This window comes from Eleutherodactylus coqui, chromosome 4 (genome assembly GCF_035609145.1).
Source record: "Eleutherodactylus coqui strain aEleCoq1 chromosome 4, aEleCoq1.hap1, whole genome shotgun sequence".
Taxonomy (NCBI): Eukaryota; Metazoa; Chordata; class Amphibia; order Anura; family Eleutherodactylidae; genus Eleutherodactylus; species Eleutherodactylus coqui.
Window position 1 is genome coordinate 59,529,330 of NC_089840.1, and position 21,175 is coordinate 59,550,504.

General features: G+C 46.7%; 1 protein-coding gene across 2 annotated transcripts in view; it reads right to left on the reverse strand.

Moving 5' to 3' along the window:
• Positions 1 to 21,175, reverse strand: part of GOSR1 (golgi SNAP receptor complex member 1) — a 76,680-nt gene that overhangs the window by 40,799 nt on the left and 14,706 nt on the right. For both annotated transcript variants that reach the window (XM_066599540.1, XM_066599539.1), the window contains exons 4-6: positions 18,445 to 18,552; positions 13,198 to 13,289; positions 9,447 to 9,521 (exon numbers count right to left, since the gene is read on the reverse strand). In XM_066599540.1, the coding sequence (XP_066455637.1) occupies positions 9,447 to 9,521; positions 13,198 to 13,289; positions 18,445 to 18,552 (275 nt within the window). The remainder of the gene's footprint in view (positions 1 to 9,446; positions 9,522 to 13,197; positions 13,290 to 18,444; positions 18,553 to 21,175) is intronic.

The window sequence follows — 21,175 nt, forward strand, 5'->3', positions numbered from 1 at the left end:
CCAACCAGGCCCACTCTTCTGTAAAGAATTGAGGAGGCTGACTCCCACTGCGCCGCCCATGTTGGAGTTGGTATTCCACTATAGCTCTACGCTGCTCATAGAGCCTGGCCAACATGTGGAGCGTAGAGTTCCACCGTGTGGGCACGTCGCACAGCAGTCGGTGCACTGGCAGATGAAACCGATGTTGCAGGGTGCGCAGGGTGGCAGCGTCCGTGTGGGACTTGCGGAAATGTGCGCAGAGCCGGCGCACCTTTCCGAGCAGGTCTGACAAGCGTGGGTAGCTTTTCAGAAAGCGCTGAACCACCAAATTAAAGACGTGGGCCAGGCATGGCACGTGCGTGAGGCTGCCGAGCTGCAGAGCCGCCACCAGATTATGGCCGTTGTCACACACGACCATGCCCGGTTGGAGGCTCAGCGGCGCAAGCCAGCGGTCGGTCTGCTCTGTCAGACCCTGCAGCAGTTCGTGGGCCGTGTGCCTCTTCTCTCCTAAGCTGAGTAGTTTCAGCACGGCCTGCTGACGCTTGCCCACCGCTGTGCTGCCACGACGCGCGACACCGACTGCTGGTGACGTGCTGCTGCTGACACATCTTGATTGCGAGACAGAGGTTGCGGAGGAGGAGGAGGGTGGTTGAGTGGAGGAAGCATACACCACCGCAGATACCACCACCGAGCTGGGGCCCGCAATTCTGGGGGTGGGTAGGACGTGAGCGGTCCCAGGCTCTGACTCTGTCCCAGCCTCCACTAAATTCACCCAATGTGCCGTCAGGGAGATATAGTGGCCCTGCCCGCCTGTGCTTTTCCACGTGTCCGTTGTTAAAGTGGACCTTGGCAGTAACTGCGTTGGTGATGGCGCGTACAATGTTGCGGGAGACGTGGTCGTGCAGGGCTGGGACGGCACATCTGGAAAAGTAGTGGCGACTGGGAACTGAGTAGCGCGGGGCCGCCGACGCCATCATACCTTTGAAAGCCTCCGTTTCCACAACCCTATACGGCAGCATCTCCAGGCTGATAAATTTGGCCATGTGCACGTTTAACGCTTGAGCGTGCGGGTGCGTGGCGGCGTACTTGCGCTCCAACATTTGCGCTAGCGACGGCTGGACGGTGCGCTGAGAGACATTGGTGGATGGGGCCGAGCACAGTGGAGGTGAGGGTGTGGGTGCGGGCCAGGAGACTACCGGTAGTGCCTGTGTCCTGAGAGGGGGGGTTGGATCTCAGTGGCAGGTTGGGGCACAGGGGGAGAGGCAGCGGTGCAAACCGGAGGCGGTGAACGGCCTTCGTCTCATCTTGTGGGGTGCTTGGCCATCATATGTCTGCGCATGCTGGTGAGGCTGGTGGTGGTGGCTCCCCGGCTGATCTTGGCGCGACAAAGGTTGCACACCACTGTTCGTCGGTCGTCTGCACTCTCAGTGAAAAACTGCCAGACCTTTGAGCACCTCGGCCTCTGCAGGGTGGCATGGCGCGAGGGGGCGCTTTGGGAAACAGTTGGTGGATTATTCGGTCTGGCCCTGCCTCTACCCCTGGCCACCGCACTGCCTCTTGCAACCTGCCCTGCTGCTGCACTTGCCTCCCCCTCTGAAGACCTGTCCTCAGTAGGCGTAGCAAACCAGGTGGGGTCAGTCACCTTATCGTCCTGCTGCTCTTCCTCCGAATCCTCTGTGCGCTCCTCCCTCGGACTTACTCCAATTACTACTACCTGAGTGACAGACCACTGTGTCTCATCGTCATCGTCCTCCTCACCCACTGAAAGCTCTTGAGACAGTTGCTGGAAGTCCCCAGCCTCATCCCCCGGACCCCGGGAACTTTCCAAAGGTTGGGCATCGGTCACGACAAGCTCCTCCGGTGGGAGAGGAACCATTGCTGCCCAATCTTGGCAGGGGCCCGAGAACAGTTCCTGGGAGTCTGCCTGCTCCTCAGAATGTGTCATTGTAATGGAGTGAGGAGGCTGGGAGGAAGGAGGAGCAGCAGCCAGAGGATTCAGAGTTGCAGCAGTGGACGGCGCAGAATTCTGGGTGGTCGATAGATTGCTGGATGCACTTTCTGCCATCCACGACAGGACCTGCTCACACTGCTCATTTTCTAATAAAGGTCTACCGCGTGGACCCATTAATTGTGAGATGAATGTGGGGACGCCAGAAACGTGCCTCTCTCCTAATCCCGCAGCAGTCGGCTGCAATACACCTGGATCAGGAACTCGGCCTGTGCCCACACCCTGACTTGGGCCTCCGCGTCCTCGCCCGCGTCCACGTCCTCTAGGCCTACCCCTACCCCTCAGCATGCTGTATTACCAGTAGTGCAGAAACAGAACGCTGTAATTAAATGTGCCGCTTATTGGCCTGTGGTTGGAGGCTGACTTCCCTTACGGAACGCACAGCAGAGCCAGGAAACACTTTTGCGCACACCTGTAGTGAGACGTAGGTGCGTATGACTGAGCTAGTGGAATTCACAGCGCAGAAGCAGTCAAGTGGCCAAAGGCCAGTAGTAGGCCTTAAGTATTTTGCTTCTATTTTTTTAAAATGCTGAGCTGATACAGAAGACAGATACTGTAGGCAGCGTATAATATTATGAATACTCTTTCCCTCTGGCGGGATGACGGCGATCATGTAACAGAGACAGCAGATCCAGGAAACAATTTTGTGCAAGCCTGCTGTAACGCTTAGCTGCGTATTAATTAGGACTACTACCCCCAGCAGATAGATACTGTAGGCAGCGTATAATATTATGTATACTCTTTCCCTCTGGCGGGATGACGGCGCTGATGTGACAGACAGCAGATCCAGGAAACAATTTTGCGCAAGCCTGCTGTAACGCTTAGCTGCGTATTAATTAGGACTACTACCCCCAGCAGATAGATACTGTAGGCAGCGTATAATATTATGTATACTCTTTCCCTCTGGCGGGATGACGGCGCTGATGTAACAGAGAAAGCAGATCCAGGAAACAATTTTGCGCAAGCCTGCTGTAACGCTTAGCTGCGTATTAATTAGGACTACTACCCCCAGCAGACATGCAGTAAACTGAAGACGGTCACAGGCAGCCCAAATATAGTATTTTTCCCCAATTTTTTGGAAAAAGCCCACTGCCTATATAGCCTGAATATCTCTTTCCCTGCCTCACCAGTAATGGCCCTATACTCTGTACAATGACTGCAGACTGCGGACGCAATGCTCTGCACGCCCGATATACAAAAAAAAAATTGTGCAACACTGCTAAAAGCTGCCTCAACAGTACTGCACACGGTCAGATGTGGCCCTAAGAAGGACCGTTGGGGTTCTTGAAGCCTAAAATAACTCCTAACGCTCTCCCTATAGCAGCTCCGGCACCAGCAGCACTTTCCCTGATCTCTGTCAGAATGCATCTGTGGCGAGCCGCGAGAGGGGCCGATTTATATACTCGGGTGACACCTGATCTCGCCAGCCACTCACTGCAGGGGGGTGGTATAGGGCTTGAACGTCGCAGGGGGAAGTTGTAATGCCTTCCCTGTCTTTCTATTGGCCAGAAAAGCGCGCTAACGTCTCAGAGATGAAAGTGAAAGTAACTCGAACATCGCGTGGTACTCGTCTCGAGTAACGAGCATCTCGAACACGCTAATACTCGAACGAGCATCAAGCTCGGACGAGTACGTTCGCTCATCTCTAGATACAAGTGATTTTATTTTTTTTTATAATTTTTTAACTTTTTTTTTTATTTTATCCCTTTAGGGGACTTCCACAGAGACCCATCAGGGACCCCCTGATCACATTCAGGGGGTCCGATAGTGACAGCCCTTTACACGCTGCAGTCACAGACTGCAGCATGTAAAGGATTAACACAGCAAAGATCTGAGGTTTTCTCTGATCTCTGCTGTAAGAGCTGGTGCCTGGCTGTCCTCTGACAGCCAAGCACCAGCTCTCCCTGCCACAGAGACCATCGGCTTGCTTCTGACAAGCCAATGGTCTCTATAGCAACCTGTAAACAAAGTAGGACTTTAGAAGCAGGAGATTGCGGGCAGATCAGCAAGATCTTTCTGCTTCTGTTTTTCAAAGTCCAGCAGTGTTCTCTGTGGGTCTGTGCAGGCAGAGCACAATGCCACAGCTTGTGGCATTGTGCTCTGCAGCTCCCATAGTGATACATAGCCCGGAGATCTTCCGGGCTATATCACTATCGGCAGTGAAGCTCGTCCTGGAAAATTTCCGGGCGTACCACTCAAGGGGTTAAGGGATTTGCCGCTCTCTGAATAAGTCTGTTGGTTGGCGTTAAACTCTTAAGTCGTCATTTTTACTTATTTCAAAGCATCAATATGTACTTTAAGAAAAAAAAAACTTCAGTAGAGAATGTGGGTTTTTTTTTTTTCTTGGACCAAAAGTAGTTATTCTTAGTATAAACACACAAAAATATTATATTTTTTTTTTTCAACAGATGCTCTTTATGTGACATTAACAAATTTTCAGACACATGAAAAAAATACAGACTAAAAAAATAAAAAAAATAAATAAATATGAAGCAATTAAATCCCAAAAGACATAAATCATTAAAAAGATGCATTTGATGTATATCCTAAAGTCATACAGACGTAGCACTTCCACACTTCCACTCCTTGCACTAAAGTACATTTTAAAGTGTCAGCTCTGGAGGCTGCACAATAGTTACAGCTCACAGGCTTTAGATGGAGTGGTCATTCTTCTTCGTTACAAATGGCCCTCTTCTATAAATCATGCATATTGGCTTGTCAGCTTATAAGGAGAATGTATTGGGAAGAAGCCTGAAATAGACGGGTGTAATATAAAGTGACAACCGGTTTCTGAGCTGCAGATGAGCTGTGCAAATTGCCTGATTTGTCTGATACACTGCAATAGAAAAGTGAAATGAAACTGCATGTGTAGGCTGAACTAATAGGTAACTTGTCAGACTGTCAAGAAAAATTGGGCGAAGAGCGACTATAAGTTAATGCGGTCATATATCCGGCAGCAGAATATCCTAGAATGAGTAGTAGAGACATTTACTTAATATTCATATGGCTAGTGGCAAGTGTGAATTAACGTCTAGAGATAGCAAATGAAAGATAAATAGGGGCAATTACCATATTTTATGACTATAAGATGCAGTTTTCAGCAAGATTTTATCTATGTTTGCGCCTTGTTGTCCAGAGGCAGGGGGGTCTGATAAATCCAGAGACCCCTGACAGCTGCCCTAATGATCCAGCAGCATGCTGACACAGCGAGATGTCCGATCGCCGGGAGAACTTTGTAGACATACATACTGCAGCTGCACAGTCCTTCTTCTCCCTGCCTGATCAGTGCAGGACAGGGGCAGTCCCCTCCCAGCAGGTAATGCTGGAAATCACTGATATATCCCCGTCTCAGAAAATCCTTTACACATATACACAAAGGTCATTGCATTAGGAACACATAGTCAATAATGCGTAGGCCCACATTTTTGGGCGATCACGGTTTTCAGATGTCATGGAACAGATTCCACAAGGTAGCAAACAGCTCCAAACACGCAACTCCACCCATGCCTGCTGCAGCAGTTCTGTCAGCTGATGCACATTTTGCAGCTAAGTGGAGGCAGATCTCAGAACCCTTTCCAGAATATCCCAAACATGTTCAATGGGGTTAAAGTCTGGTGAGTCTGGGGGCCAAAGCTGTGTGGAAGACTGTTATGTTCCTCCAACCACAAGCTAGTGATCCGAGCTCCATGACAGAAGAGTGTTGTCCTGCTGAAAGATGGCACTGGGTGGGGAAAGAGGTTTCTGAAGATACTGGTGCAGCTGGTCAGCTAACAGGTCACTGTAGAGCTCCCCATTCAATGTTTGTGGGGATTGTGAAGATGACCAACAGTCCTAGGCCATGCCAGGAAACCGCTCTGCAGACCATGACGCAGCCACCACCGGCCTGTTGAACCCCAAAGGTGCACCCATGAAATACGGTTTCATGCTGTTTACACTATATGTGGACCCAGCCATTTATATGGTTCAGCAGAAACCAGGGCTCGTCACTCCAGCAGACTTTCTGCCATGTGTCCAAGGTCATTATTCCTGGGGCAATGCGAGGCATGGTTGGCGATGGCACGGTCATCAATGGCACCCTTGTTGGTCTTTGGCTATTGAACTCAAGTCAACAAAAGGTATGCAACGTGATCATTGTAGACATTTGTCTAACTTCCCTGCTGTTATACTGTTGGGTCAGTAGGTCCACTACGGCAGATCATTGCTGAGATACCGGACGTGCCACCCGATGCATTATGTGATCTTCTGTCGCATATCTGTCTGTGGTTCAACAAGTCTTGGTACACTCTTGATATCGTGGTTCGGGAACAGACAACAAGTGCGACTGTTTCGGAAATACTGGCACCACACCTTCAGGCACCAACAATCTCAAGTTACCACATTTACCCTTGACTGCCGAATGTGGTCTTCTGTTGCGCAGAGGAGAGGTCAGCGCGTTATCTGAGAGCAGATTGTGACGTGGCCATCACGTGGTACCGTGTTACTGATCACATGATGTCCCACGCTAGCTGTTCCTAATTCCCTGATCTTCAGTATATATGGGGGAGGGTGGAGGAGATTTTGTGTATTCTTTGTTACTTGGATACAGAGTGCTCAATGAACGTGCATCCTAATATGCTTATCGGAATAGGATGCCTTCACAACAGCACCTTCACCAATAAGAAATCGCAACAAGTTCCTTGGCACTTAGGACCTAGGCGAATTAACCGATCAGGCACCCACTATCAGCATTGCAATACACAAGGGTATGGAGCGGAAGCTGCTGCTCCGACCCCTGTGTAGTGGCCGATGCTTGTAACTGCAGGTGAAGCTCTCATTAAAATCAATGGGAGCTGCACCCGCAGTTTACAAGCACTGGCCATCAAACGAAAGTGGAGCAGCAGTTTCTACTGTGTATTCCTGTATGTTTCCTTGCCCACAGCGGGCACCCGATCAGCTGGCTTCCCAAGCGGTATCCTGAGGATAGGTCAACAATGCCATTCCCCTGGAAAACCCCTTTAACAGGAACTTCACCCATAGCAGCTTCACAGTTTCCCACCTGAAACATTCTACAAGGACGAGTTAAACCAAAGATGTAAGATATTGACATAGAACACCTATTGATCGAGCAATTACCCTCTATTACCTTACCTTGTACTCCAAAACATGATGGTACAAAGTATCCTGGCCCCAGGCAGAGACTCAGCAAGAAAGTACACAACCGCTCATGATCCACTTCATCTACTTCAAATTAACAATCTACATTTTAATTACTTGGAAATGCTTTGAGAGCATTCCTGGCTGAATTGGAAACTGCTGAATTCATGTTGTCCGTTAGGACAGTGACTGGCCGGAGCGCTGACACATACACAGTGCCCCCTCATGACGAGAGGAGAGAACTGCAACTTTACCAGCAATCGTGCTGAGAGGTAAAGAGCTTTTCATAATGCATTATAACATAAGGAAAGAGAAAGTTGGTTAATTACAAGAAGCAAACAGTGCGGTTCGCTTACTGGCAACAATTAACCAAGAATTGTCATACTGTGAAGAACATGCACTCCGTACGGAGGCGGCCCGGCTCGTGTCTTCTTGGGCATTTTCAGCAATAAGGTAAGAACATTGAAAACGAGACTCCAGTTCTGGAGCCGTGTTAATTAGTAGATTAGGACATTATTGCTTCTGTGAACAGTTTTAGGAAGCAGCAGGGATCACAATTATCATGTTATTAAGGGGAATGTATCACTGCATCAATAATGTATCATTATATGCTGGTTAATTAAAAATATACATGGAAACAAAATATCTTTTCCTAATCTGTCCTTATTTTCTGCACAAGATTGCGGGTACGGCCATCCTGCCCGAGCTGCTGGTCTGACCTACTGACAGCAAACAATAGCAGAACGTCTGCCCCCAACAACAAAGTGGGGGGGGAAAAAAATCATAAAAGTTATTTGATATACTATATGTCCGCCAGAACGGAGCCATTAAAAGAATACAGCACGTCCCACCGATAATAAGACCTCATATGGATACGTTGATGGAAAAACTGTCTTATATTCAGGGGGGCGGGGGGGGGGGCTTTTACTCACCTGGTCCGCAGCGTCCCGATGCCTCCCGATGGTGTCTGGCGGCGGCGCGGTGTCCTTCTCGTCTTACGGATGCCTTCTGCTGGCGATGTCATTCACTGAATGGCTGTGATTGGCTCATTGGGCGCCGGCTGTGATTGGCTGCCTGCGCTCGATTACCCAATCATAGCGCTTGCTTTGCTGGAGGCCGGGTATTCAAAGCCCCGTCGCCAGCAGAAGGCAGCTGTGAGACGGAGGAGAACATCGCCAAGACACCGCGGACCATGTGAGTATTATTTTTTTTTGTGGGGCACCCAAGATAGGTCCTATTTTCAGGGGAGGCCTTATATTTCAAGACTCCCCCAAAAACCCAATAGGTCTCATTATCGAGGTAGGACCTATTTTCGGGGAACGCGGTAGGTCCTACAAGCGCCAAAAAACTAATTTATGGGCTCATAGGACCAGGTACGCAGAGTCTGGGGGCGATATACTCACCTGCCACCTTTCCTGGTATAGTGCTGTCAGCTATAGTGGGAGATCATTCTAGCACAGGCTCTTTGACATGTCTAGATGTCATTGTCCAGGGAGGGAGAGTGGATAAGTGGTGATTATCCCCTATTCTGAACGACGATTGCATTTGAGACAAAAAAGGTACCTGGACTATTATGGAGATGCGTAGTTTTATGGGATAAGATGACTGTTGAGAAGTGAATTCTACAGAACAGAAGGCATCGGACTATCAGTCCTCATGTGAAAACTGCAAGCTTTCAGGATTTTTTTTTTAGTAAAGGTGACTTAAACGGGGCGACTATCGGGCACATAAGCTCCTCAACAGCCGTCCCAGCAAATATCGCTCATGTGCTTTTACTCAGGAGCGATAGTTTCTGATATATCAGAATTACCATACCAATCTCCAAGCTGAGGAAGAATAGACTATACCCACAAGCAATTTACTAATTCACTCGTACCTTAATTTTGAGTCAAATAATCAATGTTGGCTGTATCAAAGTAAATTCTGGTGGTCAGTGCGCCTTCCCACCCCATATTCATCCATACAAAAACCAAAAGAGAAACATTTTACATGCTGCTTCTTGAATAACAGAAAACAGCATCTGCAATACCGAGATACGGTTTTCCATTGAGTAAGTGGTTGGAAACAAAGGCTCCGATTGTGATGACCTATTACTTTCGAGGAAGTCCCTATTCTTGTAATGAGATCTCTTCTATTCTTAAACTTGCTGAAAGTGTGTTTTGCTGTAAAGCATGAACTCTCTGCACTGCATGCGTAGCTGCTGGATCAGCCTATTGACTACTAGATCTTTGTGCAGAGCAATAAGGCCGTGCAAAGCAAAAATCTATACGGTCCACATTAACTGCGTATGTTTCAGGACTGACTGAATGGCAGCATTTTATCCTACCTTCTGAGGTGCTCGTGTTCTTTAAGGAACAGCTCCGTTCTCCTGTTGTTAACGCCTGAGCCCGTTTTGTAAGATCTGTAAAAGCAGAAAACACCCAGTTTACTCACATGCCTCCACCGCCATCCAGCCTCATTTAACGAGAGAACGCTGAAAGCAGTCTCTATAGGTACATTACCAATTACTGTAGCTTTTATAGACACTTTCATATCTCATACTAAGAAAGTTTGCATATTCTCTATTCGTACTTTGGTACCAGTTATGTCACAAAGAGAACAACAGAAAATGTAAAAACTGAACACAAATGTCCACGGGTAAATTCGCGTCCGCACGGATTCCCCATGCAGAATCCTGTAGCGGGTCCCTCCTTTCCTGCAGACATGAGGCAAAAAAAAAAATAGATTATACTCACCTGTACAGACATTCCGGTTCCAGTCCTTCGCGGCCGGATCTTCTTTTTTCCTGCCCGGCAGATGTGCTCGGCATGTCCGCAGAGTGCCGCAAGCATGCGCCGTGCACACTTTTTTTTTTTAACTCCTGCTTTCCCGCGCTACGGACGCAGTGATAGCTACAGGTGTACCGCAGGATCGGACGGCTTCCATAGGCTTCAGTAGAAGCCGCGGGAGCCGTCCATGCGGGAAACCCGCACAAAATGGAGCATGCTGCAGGTGATTTCCCGCATGTGCGATCCGGGCGGCAGGAAAAAAATGACATCCACAGGTATTTAATTACCTGCAGTTGTCCAATGATTCCCTATGGGCGTGGATCACACGTGCACGGGATACCCATGCGGATTTGTTAATTATATTTTGCCCGTGGACATTGGGCCTAAATCATATAGATCAGATAAGATGCCCAACTAATGAAGTACAGCTGCAAGAAAGAAAAAAAAATGTTATATAATATTATATATACCCTTTGGAAGGACCTGGATTTCTACCCCAATTACTAATAAAATCTGGTCTGATTGCTATTTAAGTCACGGTTATAGACATGTACTGTTTATGTCTTATATGGAGTACATTAAAACTGTGTTAATGACTTCTCCAAGAGCTAATCAGCAAAAGGTGTTTTAATCAGGCCAGTGACACACCATTGTATTTCGTCCACGTTTTTAGGTCTGTAATACGGAGGTATGTCTCAGCCCGACCCGAACTCGGAGCATCAGAGGAACCCGTGACACTCAAAGTTTGGGTCAGGAGATCCACGGTCTGCCAGAAACACACATCTATATTATGGATGCAAAAACATGGCCAATACAAGGTGGAGTGTCACCCGCCTTAAGAAAAGACGATTGGATGTATGGGTTTCACAAGCGCTTTGCCCATTAAATAAAGGCACACACAACCTGGTTACTGACCAATCTGGAAATACGTAGTATTGCAATTTATGGTACTTTTACATGGCACGACTGTGAGAGGCTTAAATGTCAACAGCTGTCCCTATGACTAGCAGTCTTGTGCTTTCACGCAGTCATTCTGTGAATGAAGGCAGAGCGCAGCGGAGATCTCTTCTGGCCACCCACCCTCATTCACTGTAAACAGGCAGTTGTTCAACGACTTCCTGCATACACTGAGCACAAAGTCACTCACTATTTGCTTCGTTTCAGTGAGCTGAAACGATAGCCTGTGTAAAAGTACCCTTTGCCGTATTGATTTGCACTGCAATACCAGATAAAAGTGGAGCCGTTTCTCGGGAAAATAAAAAAACTATTTAAACTGCCTAAACATAATAGAAAAAAATTTGCCAGTTGGCAGATTTCATCAAAATTAGCCAACTGTTGTGTGAAAATATCTGTCGTGGGGTGAGGTATTGGGGACATCCCTCCATAAGATATTTGTTAGAAAGATTGTTGGCCATTTTTGGACGGATGCGATGTCACTACCCAGCGGACTGATGGTATGTAAAGTGGACTGTGGTGTTGCAGTAAACCTCTGATCCTCACATCAGCATTGCAATTTCCTTTCATGGCAGGAACCACAACACTGTTAGATCGGCCATGTCTCATTGACTTAAAATTGGGGTCATTGGCTTTCACCGAGGTATCTATAGTTTTAAAAGGAAAAACAGGGCCGTATGCAGCTCTATTTTTACCATCAAAAACTGTGGAATATACGACAGAGCCCAAGTGCATTTAAAATAAATTTATATTCTAACAACCAGCAAAGAAAATGGATTTTCCAAAATATAACCATAGCTAGGAAAATACCTTTAATGTAATGGAAAATAATTAGTCACATACAATTCCAGTGTACCTACATATACAGTGGGTCAGGAAGGGTAAAGTGTCTCCCTAGCACCAGAAAAGTGTGGGGAGACCCATAAGGACATGCATGCTCCTCTGGGAAATTTATGCAAACTGGAAAATTTTATGTAGTCAAGGTTAGTTCAGAGGAACCGAGGAATAAAATATGTTTACACATTGGAGCGTTAGGTTCTTCTCAGGCTGCATGAACCGATGTCCCTCTGCAGAATGTGCCACTCCTCCCACTCTCCTCATTTAGGACCTAAAGAATGCTTGCGCTAAATTTTAGGCTTGAACGACACCGGGCGGGAAGTTATATTACATAGGGGTGCGATTACTTTTCCAATTAGCATTGAATAATCGAGTTGTGACCCTTTTACTTTTCCTATTTAGGACCTAAAGAATGGTTGTGCCAAATTTCATGTTTGTACGGCACCAGGAAGTTAGAAAATTAGATTAGGTTCATTACATAGGGGTGCCAATACTTTTGCACTTAGCATTGAATAATTGAGTTGTGATCCTTTTACTTTTCCTATTTAGGACCTTAAGAATGGCTGTGCCAAATTTCATGTTTGTATGACACCGAGAAGTTACATTACATAGGGGTGCTAATACTTTTGCACTTAGCATTGAACAATCAAGTTGTGACCCCTTCACTTTTCCTATTTAAAACCTAAAGAATGGTTGTGGGTCAAATTTCATGTTTGCATGACAGCGGGAAGTTAGAGAATTAGATTAGGTACACAGGGATGCCAATTTTCAAGTTGTGACACCTTTACTTTTCCTATTTAGGACCTAAAGAATGCTCCTGCCAAATTTCATGTTTGTACGACTTCGGGAAGTTATGTTACACAGGGGTGCCAATACTTTTGCACTTAGCATTGAATTTTCAAGTTGTGACCCCTATACTTTTCCTATTTAGGATCTAAAGAATGCTCCTGCCAAATGTCATGTTTGTACGACTTCGGGAAGTTAGAGAATTAGATTTGGTACATTATACAGAAGTGCCAATACTTTTGCACTTAGCATTGAATTTTCGAGTTGTGACCCCTTTACTTTTCCTACTAAGGACCTAAAGAATGCGCCTGCCAAATTTCATGTTTGTACGACATCGGGAAGTCAGAGAATTAGTGGCGAGTGAGTCAGTCATTGAGGGCTTTCACACACACACACACACAGTATGTATGTATGTATGTATGTATGTATGTATGTATGTATGTATGTATGTATATATATTCCCCTTAAATACAGATAGCGCAATTCTAGCCGACTTGTTCACTGGGTTTTCTAAGTTACCACATATAGTCTATACGTAATACCACCATAAACTACATATACGTCTGCTGCTGAATAATACCATAATGCTGTGTAGAAGTCAGTACTGAAATAACACAAAAGGAATCCGGAATGTTCTATAATATCACAGCCATAAATCTTTGACAAGAAAGCAGCACTCAGCACTGACCACCGGCCATCTGCTCGGGCTCTCCAACATCATTTGTGACTTACTCAATATCCTTCCGCACCGATCCCAAGAGGTCTTCTCTTTCTCGAATTGCCTGGAAATTAGCTTTTGTTTTGTGAAATTCATGTGTGTAATCCTGTAAGACAACATTCTCATCTATTAATAAGTGGACTGCAGTATTAGTTAATAGCAAATGTGCAAGTACACAGATAAATATGTAATAAGGACTCAATCAGAACTAGGAAGCAATTTGAATGCAGAATTATGAATGCAGCTCTGTGCTACAATACTTGCTGTAATTTAACTCCTTAGTGACGGCCAATACACCTTTTTACTGACCTCACTAATGGACTTTAAACCTGCATATACATCTTTGTATGGCTTGACTGGCTACTGACAGCCAGACTCCTGCTCTAACTGTGGAAAAACCTCAGATCCTGGCAGTTTAATCCCTTGCATGCCACAATCAATAGCAACTGCAGCATGTAAACAGATTACGGGGGCAGCGGGCTCCTTCTGTTCTCCATTGGCACCCCACAATGTGCCAATGGGTTCCTGTGGCAGCCGGAGGTCTGACAAAACCCTCCGTGTCCGCCATGTAACTAAGCCTCCGGCAGAGTCTAATGAGATAATGTCGTAGACATAGTAGAATGCACTACATATGTAATGCAATGTACTCCCAGTGATTGAACAATCGCATTTTCAAGTCCCCTTGAGAAACTGCAAAATAGTGTCAAAAGAAGTTTAATAAAAAAAATTTTTAAATCCAGTTTAAAAAAGGAAAATACACATTTCTTGCCCACAAAACTCTTTCAAATACCTAAATATTTTTTAAAAAGCAAATAACGACTCAAACAATTCAATTGTTATTTATTTCGCATGATAAACCATGAAAAAAAAAAAAAACACTCCCCAATCTAATGGAAGAATTTCGAAAAATTCCAACAGGTCTTCAATTTCAAAATAAATCTCCAGAAATCAGAGGCTTTAAATATATCACTACCACAAGCATTACAAAGGTCCCTCCCTCTTTTCCTCATTTCAGTTAAAATGGGCCCAGGAGATCGTCACATTTTTATGAATTTAGATCCCAAGGAACTTGGATGAGCTTTATATGCGCAATTTTGCCCCAATTCTCCGAAATATCTGAGAGCACTTGACCCGATGGTCCGAGGGCCTATGTACGACATGGTTTGGTCGCTGCGCGATCTATAAAATAAGCATTTTACCATGCATTTTTTATCTTTTTCAGACCCTCTTAATTAAAACCCCAGGCCATTTCTTTAAATCTCTCTCCTCGGACTTCATCAAATTTATTTGGGCTAATAATCCGGCGAGACTAACGTGCCCAATTCTCCACCTACATAAGTCTCAGGGGGGAGTGAGCTTACCTGACCTACAGCACTACTACCAGGCACCAATATAACAGCGGGTCCTGGACTGGTGCAGACATGATTATGTGAATCAATGGGTCTCCGTTGAACACTCCTTTGCTTGCACTCCCCTCGGCCTGCTCCCCTGGGTGAAGCATCCCATTAACATCGCGGACTCACCCCACTATTGGACCTATGCTTGTATCTGTAAGAGTCTATTCCCCGCAAAAGGCTCTCTCTCCCTCTCCCGATTTCCCTATATTGGGAAGCCCACCGTTTCTTGCAGGTCTTTCCGCAGGCCCATTCAAAACCTGGTTCCTTGCTAGTAAAGACCAAGCTATCTCCTATCAGGGCCGGAGTGGGCCTCTCGGGTGAATCTGTCGACCTCTGACCCTGTCCCTTTTGGGGATGCATGCAGATTGCGCCAAGAGAATTCTGCAGACCATTGAAAGTACACGTTTGGGGTCTGGCCCCGTTCATCACTCTCCATCAGTGTTTTACCGCTCCTGATCTCACAGCCTCAGGGTTATAACCCCCCCCCCCCCCCCATCTGATCAAATGGGAACAGGGTTGATCCGTTTTGCTCTTCGGCCCAGGTGGACAGGGTGCTTGAGTTCACGCACAGATCCTCAATCGCTAGCAGATATAAGGAAGCAAGCTTTAAAGGGGTTGTCCGGCCAGAAACATCATAGCTCATTACTTCTGTTTGCCCATTTCCATGCACTTTGTAATATACATTGTGCATGGAAAATGAAGCAAACAGAAGTTTTGGACTTACCTTTAGGGGTGCCCCCCCCTGTGTTGACCCTCGGTCGTCCCAGGTTACGACAAGAAATCTTCTGCATTTCTTGTCGGGCCGGCAGCAGCTCTCGTCGGCGCTGGAACGCTCCTCTTCCCTTCCGCGCATGCGCAGTCCTTTTTTCTTCTGCCGGGACCGCGCTCTTTACCTCATCATCGCAGGGGACGCGCGCCGCCGGTCGGCGCATGCGCAGTACACTCACTTCCTGGTTTCATATACCAGAGCGGAGTGAGTGACTGCCTGCCGCTGTCGGGACCGTCGGGACTTTAAAAGTATGTGAAAGGGGAGAAGGGGAGTAGGGGAGAAGGGGAGAAATGTTGGAGAGATGGATGGATGTGTGCAGGGGGGGGGGCAGTGATGTGTGTGTGTGTGTGTGCACGGACCGGCTGACAGAAGTCCCGGGGGAAGGGGGGGGGGTGTGGAGTGGGAGAGATCGATGGATGGATGGATGGATGGATGTGTGCAGGGGAAGGGGGGGGGGGGCAGTGATGTGTGTGTGGTGTGCACGGACCGGCTGACAGAAGTCCCGGGGGAAGGGGGGGGGTGTGGAGTGGGAGAGATCGATGGATGGATGTGTGCAGGGGAAGGGGGGGGGGGGGGGTGCAGTGATGTGTATGTGCATTGACCCGGCTGACAGAAGTGTGGGGGGGGGGGGGGGTCATTGTGAGAGGGGCACTATGAGGGCATGTGTGTGTGGGGAAATGTTTTACTTTACTTTAGCAGGGGGCGGGGCCTGGGCGGGGAGAGACTGTAGAGCAGTTCAATAGAGGTGGGCGTGTCGTGGGCGGGGCTAGGACGTGAGCTGAGGGAAATCCTGCCTTTTCATGTCTTACTACCATCGGGAGCGCGCACACAGAAGAGGGGGGGGGTGGCGCAGGGCATGTGAGAAGGCAGCACAGAGGCGCCATCTTTGAAAACTGCAGAGAAGATCAGTCTAAGGTAATAAACTGACATTGCAGCTGATCTGCCGGCCAGTTTGAGCCCTAGTATGCTGTCTGTTACTATCCTTACTGAAAGGGAAGCAGCAGCATTATAAAAATTTTTACCCTGTGTGGCCGGACAACTCCTTTAAGTTTCTCTCGGGATGGTACAAGATACCCTCCAAACTGCATAAAAAATTCTCTACCAATGTGCCGGCAATGTGGTGCAGAGGTAGGCATCCTCCTATACATTGTTTGGGGGGATAGCGCCCTAAAATACGCAATTTTGGGAAAGCAGTCCACCTCACAACCTGCAAAGTTTGCATCTACAAGTCCCTGAGGCCCCAGCACTATTTCTTATGCACCTCTCTGATCTCCCTCTACACACACACACTCTATACTCAATCACCTAATTAACGTGGCTTGCTTGAATGCCCGAGCTTACTGGAAATCCTCCTCACCACCCTCGCTGGCGCACTGGATCCAAAGGGTGGAGGAGATTCAATGGATGGGCCCCGTGGGCTAGCTTTCAACATACACAAGAATACCAAGTAGTATTAGGATCCATTTAAAGATCCCACTTGGGGAAAAGGAGGGATGGAGAGAAGATGAGACGGAGGAATGGATTTTGGCTTTCTTGATCTTGGTAGGTGGGCTCCTGTCGGAATCCCGGTCTTTCCCAGCTCCGCTCCCTCCAACTCACCCCTTTTTTTGTTGTTGTTGTTGATTTGTGTTAAATCTATTTTTACTTATTGTTCACATTGTGCTTTCTTACCCTCCCGCTTTACTTTATACTACCGTCTCTGTTTTATGACCGATCCCTTTTTTTTTTTTCCTCTAGCTTAGGTAATTGGTAGAGATGTCTCCTGACAAATGGAATCCCCACATTCTTAAAGGGGTTGTCCCGCAAAAGCAAGCGGGGTTCAGCACTTCTGTATGGCCATATTAATGCACTTTGTAATGTACATCGTGCATTAATTATGAGCCATACAGAAGTTATTCACTTACCTGTTCCGTTGCTAGCGTCCTCGTCTCCATGGAGCCGTCTAATTTCAGCGTCTAATCGCCTGATTAGACGCACTTGCGCAGTCCGGTCTTCTCCCTTCTGAATGGGGCCGCTCGTGCCGGAGAGCGGCTCCTCGTAGCTCCGCCCCGTCACGTGTGCCGATTCCAGCCAATCAGGAGGCTGGAATCGGCAATGGAACGCACAGGGGGGGGGGGGGGGGCTATTGAATAAAAAAAAAAAAAGAAAAAAAGTTTCGGCGCGGGACAACCCCTTTAAGTAATAGAGGTAAATCCTGTCGGCTCATTTACAGTCACAGTGCAAACCCGGAGGTTATATTGAAAGCCTCATGTCCATGGGTGGATTTGATTTGCAGTTTAAGCTGCCCATAGGGAAGCATGGGCGTCTGCACATCAATTTACACATGCGGATCTGTTTTCCAGATTCCGCATGCAGACAACAAATCGCAGCATGCTTCATTTTAGTGCGGCTTCCGTGTGGAAGGCTTCCATTGAAGTCAATAACACGGCGGAAAGACAATTTCCTGATTCCGCAGGAAACCAGGAGTTTAAAAAAACCAAAAAAAAACCAACAAGACTGTACTGCACATGTGCGCCGTCCGGAACTTCCATACACATCCGCTATATAGAAAAAAGAAGACAGGCACAGGTACTCAGGGTCCTCAGCTGCGGGCATGATCGGATTTAGCTGCGGGCTCCCACATGCGGAATCCGACTCACCCGTGAACATTAGTCCCAAGTCCGGAGAATTTTACCATTTAGTAACTCTTTGCCAGAGCTCGCCATGATTCGTAATTTATTGTTTGATTGTTCTCTCCTTAAATTCCAAAGTGTTATTTAAATTCCCTAGTGGGATTCTTGTTTTTATTGCTTTTAACAAAAAAAAGGAAAAAAAAAGCTTTCAAATTAATGAAAAAAATAAAAGTTTTAAGTAGTGCGAGAATTGCTATTTTTCTTCCGTTTGCCTCCCAAAAAACACAAAAATCAATTCCAAACAAACAGGAGCACATTGTCCAGAAGTTGTGTTATTGCAGCTCAGCCCCCTTCAGTTCAACGGAGCCAAGGAATAATACCAGACAAATCTCCTGCACAGACGCTTTAGAGGACAGTGCCATTAATGTAAAAATACTGCATGTTAATCATGGTCGTCAGCGTGCTTCGGTTTATATTACTCACCTGCAGTATATCTCTGTGTCTCTGCAAAGTGTGCATTAGTGCTGCATTTATCGATGTTACTCCAGCTGTACTGCTGTATTCGGCCATTTTGTCATTAACCCCAGTAAGCTGAAATAATACAAAATAAGTTTAAAAAAGTTTGAAACACAGCAAATCAGTTTACATATATGGTCCGCTCTAAAAAAAAAACAAACTAGACGTGGTATTACAAAGTGCATTCAAGTTCTAAAGTCTCCTCATAGAAATATGTGACACATTCAAGAAGACAAGGGTATTCTCCGGGGATGAGTGCGACAGATGGCGGCACCGTCCAGCGCACAGAACCCACGTGACAGCGGATGGTGTTAGAAGCGTTATCAATACTTAAATTGGTGACGCTCAAGTTTCAAGAACAGGCAGTAGCGATTTGTTTTCTTCACTTGCGTGGAATGATACCCATTGGAATGCATCATCAATTGAGTGAGACGTGGTGAAGATTTCATGAAGAACGCGGGTTCATGGGTGCAACTATTCTAAAAAGGCTGAACATCAAGCGAGAACAAACCAAAAAAAGGCCTCAGCCGCTCACCAGACGGCCCGACAACATGACTCCGAGAGTGGAGCAAGCGGCTATGGAGTGTGAATGACTGTGGAAGAGATGGCCTGCAAAGTCCACATTTCCATAGGATCTGTGCCCACCATCCTGTGTGAAGACCTGAAAACCTTCCTCCAGGGGGATGCTGTGAATCTTGACTGAACTTAATAGGGCTGCGAGTGTGGCAATGTGTCAGGAGATCTTCACACATGACAACGGCACGAATGCCTTAAGTAAGCTCTGCACACCCCATTTTCACAACATTGACGCCATGATTGCACTGCCGCTGTGAATGCTTCGTTCCCAGCGGCAATGCAATCATGGCAGTCAATGTTGTGAAAAATGTGTATGTCAAGAGGGAGACTATATTGAAAAGTGACAGTAGTTTTAGAGTTCTGGGGTAAGTAGGTTTAAAAAAAAAAAAAAAAACAGGGCGACCGTAGAACTTGAATGCACTGTGTACTTATCTATCTAATTTCTGCCATTGGAACTCTGCCTGCTGTTGCATTAATATTGCTATATCCTGCACACACAGGCTGTTTCTAGCACCCGGCTTCCTTCAAAGCTGTCAAAATGAACTGTAACTGCTAAACAGTATAAGGTAAAATGCTAATCATATGAAGAGTGCAGTTTTATACCGTAGATAAAGCAGTGTGTGAACAGTACATGCTTCCAATCAGATTGAGGACCCCTCATTAGGTATTGCCCATTTTAACAGCCTTTGTTCGTCTGGAAAGTCTTATTGCAAAAAAAACTTTTATATGTTTACAACATTATTCTCGTACAAATCAAGGATACAGGGGGCAAGCGTGACCTCCCACTAAAAATGTTCTAAAACAGCATTTTAAAGGGAATGGTAAAGACCCCTTTAAGGTCTCATGCCCACAGCTGAGGTGGATTGCGACTGTGAAATCCTGCAGCGGAATCAGGCCCTGTGCCCCGGTATTGACCCCCGCATACCTGTCAATTGCCTTCTCTCTCTGCTCTGCGGATGTGCCGGCTGGCGTGCCACCACACATTGCGGAAAGTCATGCCGGCGATGACGCAGATCCCCCGCGACTCGCAGCAGGACAGACTGCTTCCATTGACTGCAATGGAAGCCGTGCGTGCAAGCCTCGCACTAGAATAGGACGGAAGTTGATTTTCGCTCATGGGCATGGAAAAGCATTTTCCTTGCATGTCCTATAGGAATTATTTGCTGTGGGATCTGGAGGCGAAAGTTTGCTTGGGATCCCGCAGTGCAAATACGGCCGTGGGCATTGGGCCTAAAGTAGACAGCCGTGTAAGAGTATAGTCACACAGGGGAGAAATGCTGAGGAATTACCACCACATTTACAGTACAAACCAGTTTGATGAGATTTAACAATTCTCACCCACATGCTGCGGAAAGAAGAACCCTGAATATGTTTGAAAGCTTGCTGTAACATCATGTATTTTTGTTAGCCATTAAAAGGTATCATATCTACAAGATTACTTGTTTTTTTCTTACTGAGAACAATCACATTTTGCGGAAAAATTCCACACAGAATCCACTGCAGAATATATATATGCTGCAGATTTTTAAGAATTCATGGTCACAGACGGAGCGGGATACGCCGGCGGAGTACCGTGGTGGTAAACAAAAAGTCCCCGCTGGTGATCGCGGATAAACACATTTTCCACTGTCTCCTTTATTAATGGAGACCTCCCCTGCGGAAAAACGCGGTGAAATAAAACATGCCGCAATTTTTTTTCCCCGCAGCGGAAATCAGCAGCAGAATCACGCATGTAAGCATTGGCAGCAGGAAAGCTATTAGGCCTCCCTCACACAGGGTGCTTTCAGCAGCGTTTTCAGCCCTGTTCTAAACGCTGTACAAGGCTCCCATTCATTGCAATGGGGCTGCTCACACAGGGCTGAAAACGCTGCTTTGAAAAACGCTGCGTTTTGAAAGCGCTGCATGTTCTATTCTTGGGCGTTTTCAGCTAAGTCTCCCATTGAAATGAATGGGCAGCGTTTTCAGCTTGGCTGAAAACGCAGTGTTTTGCAAAGGCCCTGTGTGAGGGAGGCCTTAGGTTCAATAGAACCTAATAGCTGTGTTATTCCGCCACGGGGAATGCGGCAGAAATCCCTCTGTCGGCATTAGCCCTAAATTCAAGCTATATCAATTGTTTGCTGTG